Here is a 19,379-nt window from a genome sequence, read left to right on the forward strand (position 1 = left end):
GTTTACGATAAAAAATATTCCTTTTACACATATACACACACCTCACTTATTTACCCTCTTCCTTCGAACAGTTTTTTTTAATCTACGATACAAAATATTCCTTTTAAACATGCACACAAAGTTCCTCGCTGATTTACACAGCAATGAAAAGAGTCGAAGGGACCATTACGTGTTAATAACTTAAGAATAATTTAAGAAATTTATACATTAATACCTAATGAGCAACTAGCGTTACAGTTTATATTATAATATCATTAAAAATTCTGTTGTGTGTGGACAGTATTAGCGCCAAATGATGGCAGTAATATTCTCTATTCGTTACTCATCAACTCTCTGCGTTCGAGAGATGACTATTAATTCTCTCCAGCGAAGAGAGTTGAATATTTACAATATGTAGAAGAATGTTAATGTATTTTAAAAGCTAGAGTCTTGTACAAATTACCAGTAAAGCTTGAAATTCTCTTTATACGTATTTGTGATTGGAATGACGATGTAAATAAATAGAATCATTTGGTTTCGCAGTGACATTAATGTTGCGTTAGGTTTCTTTGCTGCCATGTAAAACCTCGTGAAATAAATATTGGAAGATGTTTTCAATGTTTTCAATCTTTCAGTTTTCACATCCTTTGGCTGACAAACTATTCCTTGCAATACTTATTTCAAAACTAGCATCGGGGGTCATTCCTTCCAGTTCGACGACGTGTTTTTCAACTCTCGCCCCTCGTGAAGGTCAACAGTGGTCTCTTGTAATAGTTTCTTCACGTTGTGATGCGTCTTCATGTTGAAATTAATTTGCCTATTCTCTACCGGTTCATTGTAGGCAATTCTGTTTAAACGAAATGTATTGCACTGCACTGTAACTGTTAGCACACTGAAGATTGTGCCCAAGACAACGCCTGCGAGCACATCCCACCAGTGGTGTCTGTTATCACCGATCCTGGTCAGGGAACAGACCACTGTCCACAAGGATATTAGACATTGCAGCCACGGTTTTAGGAGAAACGTCCTGTTTGGTAGACGATTCTGTAAGTACCACTGTAAAAGAAGAAGAAGGAGGACTTATTTAATGGACTAGATGAGATACGATGGAGGTGTATAGAAGTTGGAAGGTATCGTACCACCATGAATATTGTTGCGAACATGGAAAGAGCAGAGTGACCCGATGGGAAGGATTTGCTGGAGTCTGAGATGAACCAGGTTGAATCGTTTGTGTTCGTGCAAGTGTAGGACCTCACATATCTGAAAAAAAATAGAGAAATTACATTATTAATTACCTTAATAATTCTTTATTAACTAATTATTACTTTCTTTAGAGTCAAATTGGGTAGATTGCTTGTTCTCAAGTCACAAGTTCACTGATAGAAGTCTTTATTAATACAGAATTCTATATTATTTGCAGAGTTATGTATCGGAAGAGTGTTCCGGAGTAATAAATAGCAATAAATACATAAACATACCCATCAGTGCAATTGTGAGCCTCAAGAGGTTTACACGTATCCAAAAAATGAGGCCTTGGCTCTCCAATGAGAGTCTTCATGACGTCACACAAGAATATCAAGCAAACTGTTCCGATTAAATAGTGTCCGTACCAAAACCAGACTTGTTTCACTCTTGAACCAGAACATCCTGAGGTTGTGGTGTAACTGTTTTCAGGGTGGCACAGGTACTCCACTAGGAACATCTACGGAAGCTTAGAATTAGTATAAAATTGATTTGCGCCTTACGTACCACAACAAGTAAAGTATAAAATTAGTTTCGAGGGAGATAATGTTCGATAATGTTTGTATAAAATTGATTCGTGGTTTACGTACCACAACGAGTGGCAGCAGGAGAGAAACAGTGAGCAACAGGGAAATGGAGATCGTGTCTCCGAGAAATTTGAAGGAAATCTTTGGGTCATTGCAATAGAAGCCTATGCGTTGCTGAGGAACAGTTCCAAATTCCAGTAGGGCTAATATCACGATGACTGAAACAGAAAATAATATGTGTGCGTATTACTGGTATACAAAAAGGAAGTGAATTACTTTTTAGTCTAATCCAGGATATGTTAGATTATGATTAAATAAGATTAAATAAGTTAGGTTAGGTTATGATGCAATAAGAAGAAAATCAGGACTGCGAGGAATTATTATTATTAGGATACCGAGGATAGTATCTTTCAGAATGAATCGCATGCAACAATTGTTGAAGGAGTGAAGATATACATTCTGTAGGATGATACGAGGCCACACACGGAATTATTCTAGGTAAATTGGTGATGTCTTGCGTTTCTTAAATAGCTTTATTTATTTATTTGTATTAGTTAATGTCTTGCACATCTTTCTTAGTGTTTCTATATCTTCAGAATTGTAATTATTATACATAAACTAAACATACAATAGCTTAAACAACTTCTATTGCAGATCTTCTTGTTGCTTTTTCTTCATGATTGTATTTATTATACACATACACGTATCTTTGAATGGAAGTATACTGATAATGATACAGAGATCTTTGAAAACAGCCTGGTGGAAGAGTGAGATCAGATAAGAAGACAAGCAGGGATAAGATAGCAAGTTTAGAGGAAATTAACATAAGCTCAAATTCCAACAAAGAAGTATATATATGAGTACACGAAGAAAGCAATATCATCTCTCTCAACGCTACCACTGATCAACACATTGATTCTTTGTGATATAGGGTAACAATAATTCTTCTTTATAGATCATTCTTCAATATATGTATAGAATAACTATAAGTAAGTAAGTAATAACTATAAGTATGTTCTAAGAAAGAAATATACATATAAATATATGAAGAATGTAATTAACATACTAATTCTTTATAATTTTAGTTTGATGTACCTCGCCGTTAGAAAGTAAGAGACCTGTACAACATGCTCGCACACGATACTTTCTTTTAGTTGGGATACTTACACGCGCTGTACACGTTACGCCGATTCATTATTTTGAAAGTGTTCCCTCTGCTACCACTCTCCATCGCGTGCAAAGAAGCAAAAGAACAGCGGTTGTAACTCTTAAGTACGTCCAACTAAGGTGAGATGATTCAGAAAGACCTCTCGGGAGCGAATGAGAGAGAATCAGGAAGGAATGAGTAATCTACGTTTAAATACCTATCCAATGCAAAGTCACGCAAGCTATTACACATTTCTCGGACCGCTGTAATCTAGTGTTGAAAGATAAGCGTCTGCGCACTAAAGAGCGAGACGAACGGAGGTAGCGGATCGTCTCTTCTAATGTAGGCGGCTGTCTTCTTTTCACCCGTCGCTGTTTAATGTTCAGATGTTCAAATGGTAGTCGCGATCGTTCTCATTATCCCATAATGTAAATCAGAGATAATAACAACTAATGCTTCTTTTCTTTTTTAAGAAATAAGAAAGCAGGGAAGCGGGGAGGATATGTTGATTTTAAGAATCTATTCAAACTGGCGTATGACGTAAATTAACTGTAAAAACCAGTTCTGAGCAGAGTACGAAAGCAAATTAAGGAAATGAAGATATAAAGAGGCGTGTAGATTGTAAATTACACAAGTACCATTTCTGTGGAGATGTATCATGAAAGGAGAGAAAGAAACTTCTTTCTACGTGGAAGTATATAGTCTGTTTATGATAGTTTCTCAATTTGTTTTGCAGGAGTTCGTTGACGTTTCCACCACGTGCTAGTTATTCAATACACCCGGAAAAATTCTAAGCAGCCCGTGGTCTCGTCTGGTATTATATTACACAGTTGGCGGTTTTGCAGTCAACTCTAATTGCACGCATGGCTTCGTTTCTAACTGGCGTCTGGCCAGGTGCGGTCAACAACCACCAGCACAAACAATATTTTACACGTTTGCAATGGGATCTGTTGATTCACTTGCATTCTACGAGTGGATACCATATTTCTCGTTTTAAACGTTCTTTTTACATCGAAGGACAGAGTTACAAGGAATCACAGCCCGAGCTTAGCTATTCTTCTTTCGTTAAGAATTTATTTTATATTTGTTCTACAGCTTTTGCAGAATTGAAGAAGAAGGAGAATCCACAGACACAGAGATGATGTAGTTGACTAATTAAAAATGAAAGGGAAAGAGGTTTCGAGATGAAATAACAGAAATGAACAGAGAAAGGAGAGCTCGGAGTCAAAGTATTTATTTTGAAAGAAAGAAGTTTACAAGAGATTTGAATTGATTTGTTTTGAGAGAAAGGAAGACTGCGAACCTGTTAGAGCGAGAAAGATATCCAGCAGAAGCACCCAGCGTACGGTACTCTTGCAGATACTCATGATCTTTTCGGAAACTGTGCGCGTTGTCACTCCGTCTGTGTTGTCCTGGATCTCCTCCAGGGTCGTGCTGCTACAATGAGTCAGCTGTTCCGTTGATCTCTGCGAAAATAAGAAAAATGATCGTTCATCGTGTATGTACACATTTGGAAAAAAAAAGACGTTAATATTTTATGCCACAACCATAAAACTACTAATACAAGTACTAATACAAGCAACTTGCATTCAGCGTAAGCTGCCACAGTGTATTTATTATACATGTAACACTGCAACAAAAGCTATTTGTGTTCTACAAATATAATAATTATTAAGATATAGCGCTTCGAAGTTGACGATATTCCTTGTTTACATAATTTTCACATTTTCCTGCGTATGTAATTAAATCTACACCTGCAGCTATAAAGCAGGAATATTAAGAGTATGGCAAATATGAGCAAGACGTTTCGATAGCATATGAAAATAGACTTAGCTATGACGCAAACTTATGAAGCGTGTAGTTAAATAAAGTCTCGCGAATAACCATTTTATTTTCCTACTTTTTAATTTACAACATGACACAACTAAGTATCACGTAATCTTAAAATAAAAAGTATCACAGGTCAGATCAAACTTATTCTTTATCCCTATAGTAGAAAATTATTCTAAATAACATATATTTAATACAGAAAATGAGCCATGAGGAATATATTATTAAATAAGATTACAGTTGTAGATTCATTATACGCAGGAAAATGTGAAAATTAAGTAAACGAGAAGAATCGCCAACTTTGAAGCGCTATATCTTAGAAAATGTATTATATTTTATATTTACATTATATTTGGATATATATTTATTATATTATATTTACATTATATTTGGGGAACACAAATAGCTTTTGTTGCAGTGTTACATACAGCCAGTGTAATAAGTATTCGTACAGGAACCATTTATTTTAAATCTTTATCCTTCGAATACATTTACTTCGAATACATTTTTTTATTTGACAGTCATCGAACAAAGATAAGGATTCTTTATTTGTTCTTATCAAGTAAGGAATCTTTATTTGACTATCTTTATTTGAGTATCTTTATTTGACGAGTAATAGATAACAAAATTTTCATCTTTATTCGATATTTGAAATTTTTATTTAGATTAAAATTTTGGCCATCTCTCCTTTCAGTAACCAGTCATTTAGTTTCGCGGTCAGGATATCTTAGAATTTGCAAACAGTTGGAATTTCAAAGTCGCAAAAAGCTCGCTATATGTAAAGATAAAGTGAAACGCATTCGATCGAGTCAAGTGTAGCTTAATTAGATGCAGTTAATTCTGAATTAATTTGAAGACGATAAAAAGTAATCGTTACATCCAACTGTTAATAAATATACATAGAGAGATAATCTAATTGTTAACACGACGATTCCACTTGCGTTTCATTAAAAGAAAAAAAGATTATCTAAGATTATCTTGTTCGAAATCTCTCCCATTACACTCGATTAGGTGAGAGCTAAAGTCCGGCTACGCGTTAATGAGACAAGTAATAATTAACCTTTGCCAATGTTAGCGTTACATTTTTCTTCTAATCTTTTTTTCTAAATGTATAATATGTAAATTATAATTATACAGTATATTATAATTTAACTTTGAAATGGAAAATGAAAATTGTTGATTAAGCGATCAGAGACTCGTGATATGAACCAGTTGATTCTTGTGAAAATAACATTGGAAAGCGTGTAGCTAACTCTTGCAATTGAATTACGCGACCAAGTACGATTATTTACTACTGGCTGTGCACCGCGGTTTCACACGTGTGGAATACTATTTATTTTATGTTTTATGCATACAGTTAAATGAAATGAAATAAAACAATTTTTGGAAAGAAAAAGATATAACCGACTACGAAGAACATTAAAACTGCAATAAAAGGCATGAAATGATTTCTATTTAAACAGCATTATTACTCGTCAGCTCTTAATGAATTTGGTTAAATTATTAAATACAGCATATTAAATATAATGCAACCCTTTCGGAGTAGCTGCAAAGTTTAAAATTACCTACATTCAAAATGACTAAACTTTAACTGTCTGTCGGAGGAACAAAAAGTATCATGATTAATTATTGCTATCATTACTATTCAGTAACACCTTATACAGAATGACAAAATGAAACTTTCATATTATGTACAGTTTAATCGTATGAAGTTTAGTTTCAGAGATAAAAAATTGAAAACTTAGAGGACCTTGGAACAATGGAAATGGAAAGCGTTGTCAGTTGACAATTACTTATTCGACGAAATTTTTAAAAATATCTCCTTATAGGGGATGATAAGGCGAAACTTTTTTGTATTTACGGTTTATTCATACGACGTTCAGTTTCAGAGATAAAAATTGAAAACCCGGAAGACCTTTTTCCTGAAATTCAATTTTTGTTCAGCAACAAACTTTTAACTTTTCAATTTTTATTTTCAAAACTAAAGGTCCTGTGAATAACTTGTAAATATAAAAAAGTAGCGTTTAATCATCCTCTATAAGCTTATATTTTTTTCACATTGATTTAACAAAGATGAACAGACCTAACCCGGACCTCTTTCCTGAAATTTAATTTTTCCAACAAACTCCTAACTTTTCAATTTTTATTTTCAAAACTAAGCATCCTATGAATAAACTGTAAATATAAAAAAGTTTCGTCCCATCATCCCTTATAAGCTGATATTTTTTTAAAAATTGATTTAACTAATATACACCCTCCGCAGTCAAAGGGTTTAGTTTCATCGTCATGCAAATGGATAAATTCTTGTTAAACTGACATTGGAGAACATGTAGCTAATTAGATTATGTGACTAACTACTGTTATTTACTATTAATTACAGCAACAGTATAAGAAATGAATGAGAGAGGTTCTTAAGGAGAATTTTAAGTTTGTTTCCCCTGTAATGCTGGCTCGGTTAATTATACCATCATGCAAACTAGATAATTGTTGCTCTCAATGGCACGAGGACTTGGACGCGCCACTTCATGCTCTCAATGACATACGATGTGATTATGATAAATTCTTAAAGACAATGTGCCTTTCGTATCTCTGTATTTTTATTCTACGTATTCTGTATTCTATGTCTTTGCTATCTAAATATATGTAAATCATGTAGCTATCGTAAGCTTTTACTAATTCAAGGTAATGTTGTAGGAAATAGAAGAGCGAAGTAGATGGCAATAAAAATTGCCATGATTAATTAGGTCGAGGCTTCAAAAGGCGCGATTAATGTTGCTTGATTGAAAAACATGATAGCACATCCGCATTTCCAGAGGGGAAGGTAACTATATTTTAACGCGCAGCCACTATTACGAAACAATTAAGGGAAAATGCACGGAGCAGCGTTCGAATACATCACGTTTGGACGCATCGGACGGATTTTATATTTAAGGGAACTCCAAGAAGCGTTTGCGATATTTTATTTAATGGAATTTCATTTTCATGATTAATTCTGTAAATATAGGAAAAAGAAAGGTGGAATTGATTAGACGTATCGATAGATTCGATGAGGTGATAAATGTTGTGATAAAGAAGCCTTATCGTTCGTATCGAACAAAGAGAGAATTTATCAGTTTTAGAAATTGAGAAATTGTATTATATTTGTCCCAAAAGTTTCTTTCGTTTTATTAATAAGTAATACATTCACAGTATTTTATGCTTTATGTTACATTACTTGCTCCAATACTATTGTAACACCAATACCTAAGAAATTAGGTTGTCTATTTACATAAACACTGCCACATAAAACAACTGAGTGCAAGTCGCGAAAGAAACTTTTGATACATAGTTAAATATAATATTTACATCAAGTCTTATTCGTATCGAACAGAAAGAAAAAGGAACAATCGGTTCCTAAATTGAGAAAGATACATAGTTAAATATAATGTTCACGTATTTAACAAAAATTAAATATTAATTTACAAACTACTAATATAATACTTGCAAATTAATACCATCGATGGAGGATATTTTACTAACATGATACTTTGCGAATAAATCCTGTATTTATAATGTTCGTTACATCTTCTACTCCATGTATTACTAAATAATATTTATAAGAAATAATGATAGAAACTTACAAGAATGCTTGTTTACAGGTGGAGCCTGGCTTCGAGTGCACTAATTAACAGATTAGTCTTTGAAAAGGATAAAAGTGTCGCGCATTCTTAATTACACGCAATCAAATGAAAATTTCGGAAATTATTGACTGGAACTTTAGTCTTGGAGATTGAGAAAAGAGGAACTGAACTCTACGAATCATTTTCACTCATTTAAAAATATCCATTAAAGTAGACTAACAAAGTTCAATTAAACAAAGTAGATTAAATCACCCTTGAAACATAACTAAAGCGATATATTCCAACTAGAAATTAATTGATATACTCTACAACGACTCTTGAAGAGTCTACCAGTTACGAAAACGTGTGAATCTGTATACAAAAATACTTGAAAACAATCCAACGCGTATCAGCGTCGAGCCACAACTGGCATATCTCGTCTTCAATCAACGACTTCCCTCGCAAGCTCGAATTAAATGTTCTACCCACCCTGTAGCCCCCTCCAGAGCTATCGAGGAAAGGCTTCGACACGTGTGTCATAATTTACGTTAAACGCACCGAAACACCGCGATTAAGAGAGCTCTGGAGCTAAATGATTCTTCTACGTGCAGTAAGTAGTTTTAATATAGTACAATATGCAATAAATTGTCTATATTAATATTTAAGATACGTTGATATTCTACAGAGCATATATATATATATTATAAATATATGCAACGTGTAATAAATTGTCTATAATGCTAGATAAAGCAACCGTGATGCACATCGTATTAAAATATAAAGTCTAGTTAACGATAGTTTGTGTATTTAATTCATGTTTCTTATAAAGAGGAGTCTTAAACAGCGTGATGTTGATTATCTTAATGTCAGTTTAGTATTTAGAGATCCATTGGAACTTTCTTAATGCATAGAAACATTTCAGCGTACAATCTTCATTCGTTTCAAATGTTTCATTTGTGTTTATTATAACGGTGATGTTTAGTCATGAATAGAATATTATTATCTTTTTAGATATATGCACAGGAAGCTTTAACTCCTTTGTTTAGTTGATTCTAATTGCTTATCGAGTCCAAGTATTCAAATCTATCTCTAAAATCGTAATTGAAACTGTGCAATGAGTTGTCTAGGAAGCTGTAAAAGAGAATGGGAAAAGCTCCAAATGTTTACAATAAATGAATAAGGTATAAGGTATAAGTATAAAGTTAGAATAATACATGACGGACGAGTAATGGATGAAATGAATATTTCGTGAAACGTTTTTTATCAGATCTACATATACGAGTGCATGAAATAAAGAATGATTCATTGTTGCAAGAAATATATTCATATGCTCCAACAAAGCTCCATAATGAACAGGTATTAATGTAAATAAAATTTAGCATTCCTTGCATACAGCTGTGTATATGTATACTAATTTATTTTTGTCTTTACTTTAGTATACCAGTGGAATTAAAACGCAGAAGAATTGTATCGTATGAAAATCAAGTTTAGCGTCCCATGCATATAGCATATATATACATATATATACAAAAGCAATTTAAAAGCAATTATTTAAAAGTATTTACAGAAGTGTAAATTCTATTTCGCAGAGGAAGAAAAGTTTTCTATGTTTCCTTAAAAGTACTAATTACAATATAAGAGTAATGGAAAGTATGTTAAGCAACAATCAATTTGGATAACTAATTTATATATTTACTGATCATTTCTAACCTGCATCGCCAACGTGTAATGTGTCCCAGAAACGATGAGTAATTCTCACAGCTGTTACTCACAATCTATCATAGACAAAGGGAACATTTACAATCTCTCTGAAAATGGTCACAAATTTCACTTTGAACGACAAGCATCCCTTTAAATAGCGTCATGTGAGTGATTCAACTTTAGAGTATTCGATTCTGAATCGATTCCCGTGAAAATCGACTCCATTGTCACGACTATCGAAATTTAAATCCCACTTTTTATGTTTATTTTTTACAAGGAATTTCGTTTGTTAATTGCCAACATCCAGCATATGGTAAATTTCCTCTTTTATTCTATTTAAAATTTATATTTAAATTTGAAGTTTAGAGTACAAGCTTGTCATTTTTCCAGAAGAATTGTCTAACTGGAGCATTGGAGCTGATTGGAGTCTTCGCTGCGAAAGCTTTGCAGTCCTAAAAGGACCACTCTCAAAAATTTATTGTTGAAAGAAGAGAATTGTTTATATCTCAATTAAACATTCCCAGACAGCATGTACTAATACTGTACAATCTTTAGACCACGTCAAGTAAGCATACTTAATACAATAATCAACAATAATCACATGAATTTCACTCAATTTTTCTAACATAACCTCAAAATTTTTGTAAGAACCACCATGAATGCAGCTACCAATGCTACCAAACCTCAGCAATATCGATGGAAAGCCTCGCTTAGGGTCGAAATTCAAATCCAAATTTGTTTATTATACTCAAAAGAAATAACTTTTTATAATCTTATAATGTAACTATTGCCTTGCATCGAAGCATCTTGATTCGCAGAGCGTAGACATTCTCTCAGCCATTTTCTACCCATCGAATATTAAATACTACGCTTATTTGATGCACAGTGGCTCTAGAAATAATACAGTACCCTCTGAATTAATAATACAATAATTGCAAAGAAATTGTAGCTTTTACCTGCTTCAAAGGGAATAGAAAATTATATGCTTCATTCTCAGCATACATTTACGCTAACATTTACATACATTTTCACAATTCCAATTTTCAGATAATTTCTGTCTGGTGGCCATAATTAAAGAGTGGAGGGACAAAGCAGTAATTGTAGCAGGAGAAATGGTAGATAGTTGAGATAGATTTTAATTGACCAGAGTGCTGTAGATATGATAGCGAATAGTACTCTCGAAGGAAGTGGCGGCAGCGTATATGGGGAAGATGGAGAGGACATCATCAGTAGGCAGCGAACCTCTAAGAAAGCCAGGGTGAAATTCACAAGCCTTAAGAAATATATATTCTTGAGAGATACAGCGCAGAGAATTGTAAGAGATGACTTACCTAAGTAGAAATAATTATGAGGATAAATACACAGTGTAGGATATCTTATATTTCAGGTCTACTGTATATTCTTCTGTTACGACTGCATCATCAACTGCACATGCTGTATACTTAAAATTCCTGAGAGCTGAAAGCTACCATGGACTTTAAAAACTTGAACAGTTTCAACGTCCTAGTCAATACTCTGTCTACTAACCTGCTACCTCTAACAAAAGAGAAAACAAGCTTATCCACCCTCCTGAAAGTCTACTGGATCCTAGTCTGGACCATGGAACTAGTATACCTAACAGTCTGCATTCTTGGTCTCCTCTACGTGCCCAAGGAGAGAGCTCTACAAGACAGCACAGTAAACATATTGGTTTCCTCCGAAGTCATCGTAATGATAGTCTACTTGAGTAACCGTAAAGGGATGATATGTGCACTGATAGAGAAGTTGAATAACATTCTGGACACGGATGATAAGTCCCTGAAGAGTACTATTATTCAGACCCTGAAACCACTGGAGAAGCCTCTGAAAATTTACGCGATAGCCAGTGTTGGTACGGTTGCAGTCTGGGCAGTACTGCCACTGATTAAAATATTTAAACAAAGCGAGTTTCACTATGTGGACTACAGGATACCAGCTGCGTTATCAAAGGAACCCTTTTCGATTAGTGTTTTCATCGGTGGTGTTGTCTTGGAGTGCTTGGGGAGTCTGTATTCCATTGCGAGGAAGGTCAGCTTGGACCTGTACACAATGCACTTGATACTGTTGATGACTGCGCAATACAAGTATTTGAGGATCGAGTTTGAGAAAGTTCTTAGGAAGGAAGTGCAAGATTGTGGACGGTTGAATCGTTTGGATAAGGATGGTAGTTTGGACAAGATGTTTTCCAAGGATGAGGAAGTGACCAGACAGAGAATGAGAGTGCTGACGCGACATCATGGAGCGGTGGTCGAGTAACATTTATATATTTATTGTAATAGTAACGTTAGGGAACATTTAGAATTTAGTTATTTGAAATTTTAACGCTATGGAGAACCATACATAATGAATATTTATTTATTATTAAATGGGAACGTTATAAAGAACAACGCATTCAGACATTTATTTTAAATAGTAACATTTATACATTTATTACAGGTTGGCCGTTATATTGAAGACACTACTCTCCCCAAACATCGGAATACTCTACATAAACAACATCTTTCGCTTCTGCTTCTTAAGCTTCATGATAATAACGGTACACCACGTTTCCTAACTTCCTCTCTAAATTCTCTTCGTTTCTTTACAGAATACTTTATACAATTCTATTCTCCTTTTCAGGTACACGCTGAACATTTCGAGAAACTTTTAGTTGTACTATACGCAGTTGGCGCAGTAACTCAACTGTACGTATTGTGTTTCTGTATCCAACAATTACTCGAAGCGGTAAGATTCTCTATAGAGTATTACACTCGATAATACTCTTCAAAGGGTATTATTAAGATTACAAGAGTATCATTACAAATTGCTTTAACACCGAACCTACCACTACTAAATGGCCATTTTCAAACTTTTCTATACAGTTCTTCCATCCGATACATGAATCGTATACAATTGTTTCCATGCATCGTTTAATCTTTCCATTTAATTGAACAAAGTGTCTCCAGGACCAGTCATTTGTTCTATCGCGATAGAAATAGTTAGAAATTGGAACGTTGGCAAGTTTAGTGTTAAAAATAAGCAATAAATTCTACAAAAGTCCATCAACCTTTTAAAGCAAAGTTTGACTTGGATGAATTTTAATTAATTTAATTAATTTGTACTTGAATTAGAGCACGGCGATCATGAACGACGCCTTCCACGCGGAATGGTATCACCACAACGCGTCCTTCCAACGCGAGATCGCTATTATGACTTTAGCTAGCAAACTGGAATGCAGACTATCAATCTTCCGTAATACTGATTTAACGCTACCATCTTTCATGTCGGTGAGCAACTATAATTCACATTAAACTCAACGTTGCTATACGATGTATAGATACGCATTATATATATATATCCATTGAATTATACAATGTATATACATTGTATATAATATTCATTTGCTCTCGTAACTTTCTAGATCTTAAATCAAGCGTACTCTGTGTGTCTATTATTTTTGAGAGCACGAAAGGATTAAATTGTGCTACGGCTCCTGGCAATAGACCATGACATACCATTAAACAATCTAATAGATCAATGGTTACATCGACTGTAATCATATATCAATAAACGTTTCCATGAAATTATTATTGTTAACGCCATAGTCTGATTAAGAAAAAGCTAAAAAATATGGGTGCTAAATTAGACCTGGCACAGGTCACAGCGGAGTACCCATCTAAGCGGTGGTAAACTTTCCTGTCTCCAATAGCTTGCGTTGGCCTGTAATTAAAATCTAAAGTCCCATTACTCGTTCCAGTGCTCTTGAACATGTTCACCTGCAAGTGGAATACCACCGGTCGGTTAATTCTAGGTTAATTCTAGGTTAATCCATGACCAAGAACTGCTAGAATAACGTTAAACATACCTGCTGTTTAGATACCGTGAGTTTCTCGGTAAAGACGAACCACATCACAGACTCTTGGCACTCTGGAGTGGTCAATGACCCATTGTAGCGATAGTAGGTCGTGTGATCCTTTGGTAGAAACAGATAAGGGATCACCTTGAACCTCATCATCGCTGTACTCTTCCCTGCCCATTTACGCACTAGCTCTATCGCCTTCACGATGGGCATTAGATCGAAGTTATCTTGTGTATCCAACTGGAATAAATTCTTCTGTATATGTTACACAAGTAGAGATGCATTCTACAGTAATATTATGATAGATTGGTAGCAACAAATGAGTTACAGGCCTGTAGAATTCTTATGTAAATGCATATGCATTATGAATTTACTTTGGCCTGGATTAGTATATCCTTGCAATGCTTTCGCATGAGGTTCAGAGAGCGAAGCATGAGACTTCGGTGTGATTCAGAGAGAGCGAAGCATGAGACTTTGAGAGAATCGCAGAGGACCAACTTTAAAATAGTACTTGTAAACGAAGTGCATATACAACAATTAAGACTTGAATGTTTCAAGGCTACAACTTGACAATTAATATTGAATTAATCCTGTCTTGTATGCTTGTATACCTCAAATAATGTGGCAACGACAGCAATACCATTTTCGTGTTTCGCTGCCTCGCTCGCGTTGCCATATTTATTATCATAATGGACAAAGTGTAGCTCTAACGCATCTCGAGTTTCATCCACTGTGTGTTCAGCGGGCCAGTGAAAGTGCATTTGGTCCAAAGTGTACCTGGAAGGAAGATCTCCTCCTTCGAGGTGGATAGAAACTCCATACAAACTAATTTGCACTGCGAAGAGAGTTAAGTACAAGTTTATTATAATTAATTGGAATATTACAAGTATATTTCTAGTATATGGACTGTACAACCCTACAATAGGGATACAATATATTTTAGGAAGATAATTGTGTTCGAAGCTCTGCAATCTAAAAGTATTTGTTCTTCAATGATATATTTCTTGCAGACTGTTTGAAAGACGTATTCTGGACTCTAGTTAGAGTATAATAATTTATATTTTCTCTTTTCTTTGATTACATACCAGCGTGACCATTGTTGGTAATTTCGCCAGTGGCGGCGAAATCGTATCTTATGAATTTCAGCGCGCCAAGATCAGCTTTTATAGTCTCTTCAGACATAATATTTATAGGTGATTGTTTTTTCCCTGTCGCGCATAGTCCTGGCCAGTGTGGAGGACCTTAAGGGAAGACTTAATCTATTATTTGATGATAAATACACAGAGTAAGACGAGTATGCGTAGCAAGATACAACTTTGTAATCAGTGTACGTAGAAAGTAACTTCATGTTTACTGGCCTGATGTATGAGGAAATAATTGAGATAAAAATTTGAAAGTTTTAGGGCTTCTACTTGCCATTACAAGTAACAACTCTGTCAAGTTTCGCATCGTGCCATCAATTTTTACCAGAGTTACAAAGAAAAAAGGTAACGGATCAAACAAATTCCATTTGAAACTTTCTAAGCTTTTAGTGCAGCTTTGCTATTACAATTAAAAGCTGAAATTTCACAGGAATCTTTTTTTCCGTGTATTTGCATTCTATCTAGAGGATAGTGTAACATATCGTGTAACATATATTCCAAAAATCATTGAAACAAGGCTTCGGTTAAATAAAATCTTAATTTTTCTAGGTGGATTACCATGGATCCCCCAATAAGCCCAATCTTCGGAAGCTGTAACCACGTACAAACCTGCAACACGATACATTTATAATGTATAAATCGTATCACGATTTTATATTACCTTAATATTATTCAAATGGTAATATTGATAATGCCAAGTTTATTCCAGCACTTGGCATTTTTATGAATATTATTCAATTTCGTGTGTGTACTGTTCGTCCAACGGAAAGCTGCCTATGCTAATTCGGTATCTGTTCCTCTGCCTGTAGAGTCCATTTACCCAATAAGCTCGATAAGTAATTGATTGGACAGGAAAGCAACCGACAGGAAAGCAAAATTAACCTTGCTCGTCGTTGGCCGAGCCAAATTCATTTCGGTACATCTTTATTCCCATGTAACGTTATTTATTATTATTATTATTATTATTATTACTATTATTATTATTATTATTATTAGGATGGGATCATAACATGGATTTTTCAATTTCTTCAATTCTTCAATTTTGAAACTTAAAAAGATTATTTAAAGCAGGATAGCGAGAAAGGAACTCGAGGAATGAAGAATTGATTACGTTTGAACTAGGAAAGCAGAGATCGTCTCAGAAATATTGCAAAGTAATTTCCAAGAAAATTTCTGCGTTATCTTCAAAGATTCTAAATTAGTACACACGACGAGCCAAGCACAACAAGCCCCTAAAAGACTTGTAAAATAATTAATCGACAAAGAAAGCTTTGAAATTCTTTTATTTGTAAATGCATTGCAGTTCAATATTACAAAACTGTCCACAAAATTTGGTAGAGAAAAGGATTGCAAAGGAAAAAGATGAATGAAAGTTGAAAGTGTACTATATTTGTAACGTATACAGTACATCTGCATGTGTAAAGTTCATCTCTTCCCCTTGCGATTCTTTCCTACATCTACCGATAACGAACATTCAGCTCGTTGCACTTGCTTGGCCCACCCTGTATGTAAACAGCCATCGTAGAAACGTTGGCACTTCCTAAATTGGCGCTTTGTACACCACTGGTGAACAATTCGAACGACCGTCGGATTTTAATGAACATATTCCGGTTGCTAAACTGGGTGTGCAAATACTTTGAATGTTCCTTGTGGATCAAGTAAGACCTTTAACAATTTTAAAGAGCTTTACTATTTTATTATAAGCAGCTTCTATTTATTTTCAGCTTTGTATTAGCATTTTATATGGAATTAGCTAGCTGAAAATCCACTGTATGTTACTGTGTGTCGCTTCCAGAGGTTTGCAATCAAAATGATCTTTCTATTTTATTAGAGAGGATTTATTTATTGGAGTGGATTGCAACGAAAGGAACTTACATGGAAAAATCTATAACAACGTGCACAAATGAAGATCATACAAAACATCAAGAATAATATTTATATATATTCTACCATTTAGAAGATAAAACATGCAACTATGAATTCGCATAAATATTGGCAGGCTATTTATAAAGAAAAATTAAGGAAGGATGAAAATAAAAGTACAGAGACTCAAGATAAGGAAAGGTTTCAATTTCGTAATGAATGCAAAGTTTGGTACAACATTCGGGGGAAAAAAAAATTGAAAATCTCTTTTACTTTACCTATGACAGTGACAATTATGCATGATCTTCTCATTGTAATAAACACTACTTGGAACTGTCAGAGCTTATGATCATTGGGTGACGCGTACGTGACGAGGAGGAACACATAACTGATGTGCGCTACGTGCATCTAACTGGATAATCCCGAGATTGCACGAGACCCTATTGCAAGAGATTTAGTTTATATATCGCTCATGCCGGTTGTCCGCCTCCCGATGCACTTGGGACGCTATTGTACTAACAAAACCACACAATTTATGCGAAGACGACATTACGCTGCTTCCAGAGAGATAAAAGAAGATAATAAACTACCTACGTATAAAAGTAAATGAAAAGAGGGGTACATAGATTGAAAAATTAGTAAAAGCTGAAAGAAAACGTGCGGCACAATTTTTTCTATCAGAATTCCAGATCCTTTCACGATGGAATCACAACGATAAACAAGGTTTAACGATTTCCAGTTGAAATTTTCCATTGAAAAAAATAATTTAGCATCACTAAATATTCAGTAAAAGATCCTGTGGGTTTCATAAAGATCCACACGGTACATCATTTTTAAAAAAATTCCTAAAGGAAACTCTCCCTTGGGTATTTCTCTATTATTTTTGTTTACAATGGAAGAATTCATGGAATATTTTCCTAAGTCAAATAACATTTCAAGCCCAGTTTAAACTGGAACTTTCAACAACCTATGGTCTGTTGTTGCTCCAAGCAACGAGAAACTCCAAGCGTGGAGAATAGAGAAAGAGAAGAACAGAGAAAGAGAAGGACAGAAGCCAACACTCTGGCCAGAAATAGAAGAGCGCGAGGAAAGTCGTTTCAAGACGTTTCGGTATCAGTTCCCTCGACATCAAGCATCATTCTTCACCCTCAATCTCTTATACGAGCACCACAATGCGTGTTCCCATCAGATCCTCCTTGAGGAGTCGCGATTCCTCCTCGACGTCCACCGACGTGAACCCCAGAGAACGTATAAAGGACTGTTGTCGGAAATTGGTCGCCTTCATGTGCACCCAGGTGGGTGTTGGCGGCCTCGTGGTGAGCTACGCGATAATAGGCGCGTTCGGGTTCATGGTGATAGAGACCCAAGCCCCCGTATCACCCACTGTCTGCATCAGAGAGGCCATTAGGAGGCAATACGCGGATGAACTATGGTTCAGCACCGCTAGTAATCAAACTGTGAACGTGTTCAACAAGACGACGTTCCACGTGCTGTCGAACCGGATCCTAAGACGCTACCAGGACAACTTCATCAGCAATTACAAGAAGGAGAACTGCAGTGGTTTAACTGCGACTGATCTCTGGTCCTTTCCAGCAGCGATGATGTTCTGTCTCTCTGTGTTCACTATGATTGGGTACGGTACTCTGGTGCCCCAGACACCATGGGGAAAGGGTGTCACTGTTATCTACGCAGTCATGGGAATTCCTCTGTATGTATTATACTTTCTCAACATGGGCAAAGTCTTGGCGCAGACCTTTCGCTGGCTGTACACATGGTTGCATCAGTGCACCGGGAGGAAGAAGCTTGGACAGAGGATCACTGTGCCTTCCACAGCCTGTCTTTGGGTCATTTTTGGATACGTCATAGGTGGGTCGATTATGTTCGCTGAGTGGGAAGGATGGGATTATTTGGATAGTACTTATTTTTGTGTGACGTCACTGTGTAAGATTGGAATGGGGGATCTTGTGCCCGGGTGGACGCATGGAGATTTAACTACTGACAGCCAGACGAAGTTGATCATTAATTTTGTTTATCTGCTCCTTGGCATGGGGCTCATCGCTATGTGCTATGATCTGATGAAGGAAGATGTGTATGTGAAAGCTAGAGAACTTAAGGAACAGTTCGTTCAGATCGTGGATATTGTTCATTATCAGATAGAAACGTGTTGTGGATCGAAGATGCCAGACTAAAGGAAGTAATTGATACTCAGATTCTTTATTATAATTTATTTATAATTTATTTTCATTAATTTCTTACGGTTTCTTAAATTTAAGGAATGGACATACTGCGAAGGCAATAAAGTTCTGGTGTTTTCTGTTTATTTAGATTTGGATAAAAACTAAACTGTAGATTAAAATATATCTCAATCGATATTAAAATCATTTTTGTTTATTTGGATATATTTAAATTTGTGTTTTGGAGTTTGTTTAACTACTATTGAAAAGTGACTGTTAAATTAAGTATTAAATTAACTGTTTAAAAATGGGATGTATC

The 19,379-nt window shown here is 35.2% G+C and overlaps 4 protein-coding genes and 1 long non-coding RNA gene across 15 annotated transcripts in view; 3 read left to right on the plus strand and 2 right to left on the minus strand.

The window, feature by feature from the left end:
- The window catches only part of LOC128882019 (phospholipid phosphatase 1-like), a 10,358-nt gene extending 141 nt beyond the window's left edge, over positions 1-10,217 (minus strand). The window contains exons 1-6 of one of the 2 annotated variants that reach the window (XM_054133560.1): positions 10,035-10,217; positions 4,199-4,361; positions 1,812-1,966; positions 1,458-1,681; positions 1,119-1,239; positions 42-1,035 (exon numbers count right to left, since the gene is read on the minus strand). In XM_054133560.1, coding sequence (XP_053989535.1) covers positions 679-1,035; positions 1,119-1,239; positions 1,458-1,681; positions 1,812-1,966; positions 4,199-4,361; positions 10,035-10,040 — 1,026 coding nt within the window. In that variant the 5' untranslated portion in view covers positions 10,041-10,217 and the 3' untranslated portion in view covers positions 42-678. Of the gene's footprint in view, positions 1-41; positions 1,036-1,118; positions 1,240-1,457; positions 1,682-1,811; positions 1,967-2,915; positions 3,464-4,198; positions 4,362-10,034 lie in introns of those variants that run through there. The other variant, XM_054133561.1, reaches the window with a different exon arrangement.
- LOC128882018 (uncharacterized) lies at positions 8,891-13,583 on the plus strand. 3 transcript variants are annotated; one of them, XM_054133558.1, is made up of 8 exons: positions 10,050-10,189; positions 10,303-10,338; positions 10,416-10,590; positions 11,073-11,340; positions 11,413-12,290; positions 12,480-12,767; positions 13,154-13,309; positions 13,444-13,583. In XM_054133558.1, exons 5-8 carry the CDS (start codon positions 11,496-11,498, stop codon positions 13,498-13,500), a joined length of 1,296 nt encoding a protein of 431 aa, XP_053989533.1. In that variant the 5' UTR covers positions 10,050-10,189; positions 10,303-10,338; positions 10,416-10,590; positions 11,073-11,340; positions 11,413-11,495; the 3' UTR covers positions 13,501-13,583. The 3 variants fall into 3 exon arrangements, with proteins under 3 accessions (XP_053989532.1, XP_053989533.1, XP_053989534.1); XM_054133559.1 differs by lacking the exons at positions 10,050-10,189; positions 10,303-10,338 and having other exon boundaries at positions 10,409-10,590; positions 11,413-12,295; positions 12,480-12,579; positions 12,663-12,767; XM_054133557.1 differs by lacking the exons at positions 10,050-10,189; positions 10,303-10,338; positions 10,416-10,590 and adding an exon at positions 8,891-8,934.
- LOC128882021 (carbonic anhydrase 1-like) lies at positions 13,337-17,344 on the minus strand. The gene is made up of 6 exons (XM_054133564.1): positions 17,165-17,344; positions 15,582-15,632; positions 14,967-15,122; positions 14,493-14,716; positions 13,888-14,121; positions 13,337-13,798 (listed from the first exon to the last, which is right to left on the minus strand). Exons 1-6 carry the CDS (start codon positions 17,196-17,198, stop codon positions 13,616-13,618), a joined length of 882 nt encoding a protein of 293 aa, XP_053989539.1. The 5' UTR covers positions 17,199-17,344; the 3' UTR covers positions 13,337-13,615.
- Positions 15,094-17,157, plus strand: LOC128882022 (uncharacterized). Of its 8 annotated transcripts, none has more exons than XR_008458257.1 (5): positions 15,094-15,208; positions 15,279-15,368; positions 15,573-15,957; positions 16,020-16,681; positions 16,748-17,157. It is a non-coding gene; the product is annotated as an uncharacterized LOC128882022 (long non-coding RNA). The 8 variants fall into 8 exon arrangements; XR_008458260.1 differs by having other exon boundaries at positions 15,118-15,208; positions 15,285-15,368; XR_008458256.1 differs by having other exon boundaries at positions 15,129-15,368; positions 16,020-16,177; positions 16,502-16,681.
- A 709-nt stretch (positions 17,345-18,053) lies between the features above and the next one.
- On the plus strand, positions 18,054-19,373 carry LOC128882020 (two pore potassium channel protein sup-9). The gene has a single exon (XM_054133563.1). It carries the CDS (start codon positions 18,059-18,061, stop codon positions 19,073-19,075), a length of 1,017 nt encoding a protein of 338 aa, XP_053989538.1. The 5' UTR covers positions 18,054-18,058; the 3' UTR covers positions 19,076-19,373.
- Positions 19,374-19,379: the final 6 nt, after the last annotated feature.

The sequence above is a fragment of the Hylaeus volcanicus genome, chromosome 9 (genome assembly GCF_026283585.1).
Source record: "Hylaeus volcanicus isolate JK05 chromosome 9, UHH_iyHylVolc1.0_haploid, whole genome shotgun sequence".
Classification (NCBI taxonomy): Eukaryota; Metazoa; Arthropoda; class Insecta; order Hymenoptera; family Colletidae; genus Hylaeus; species Hylaeus volcanicus.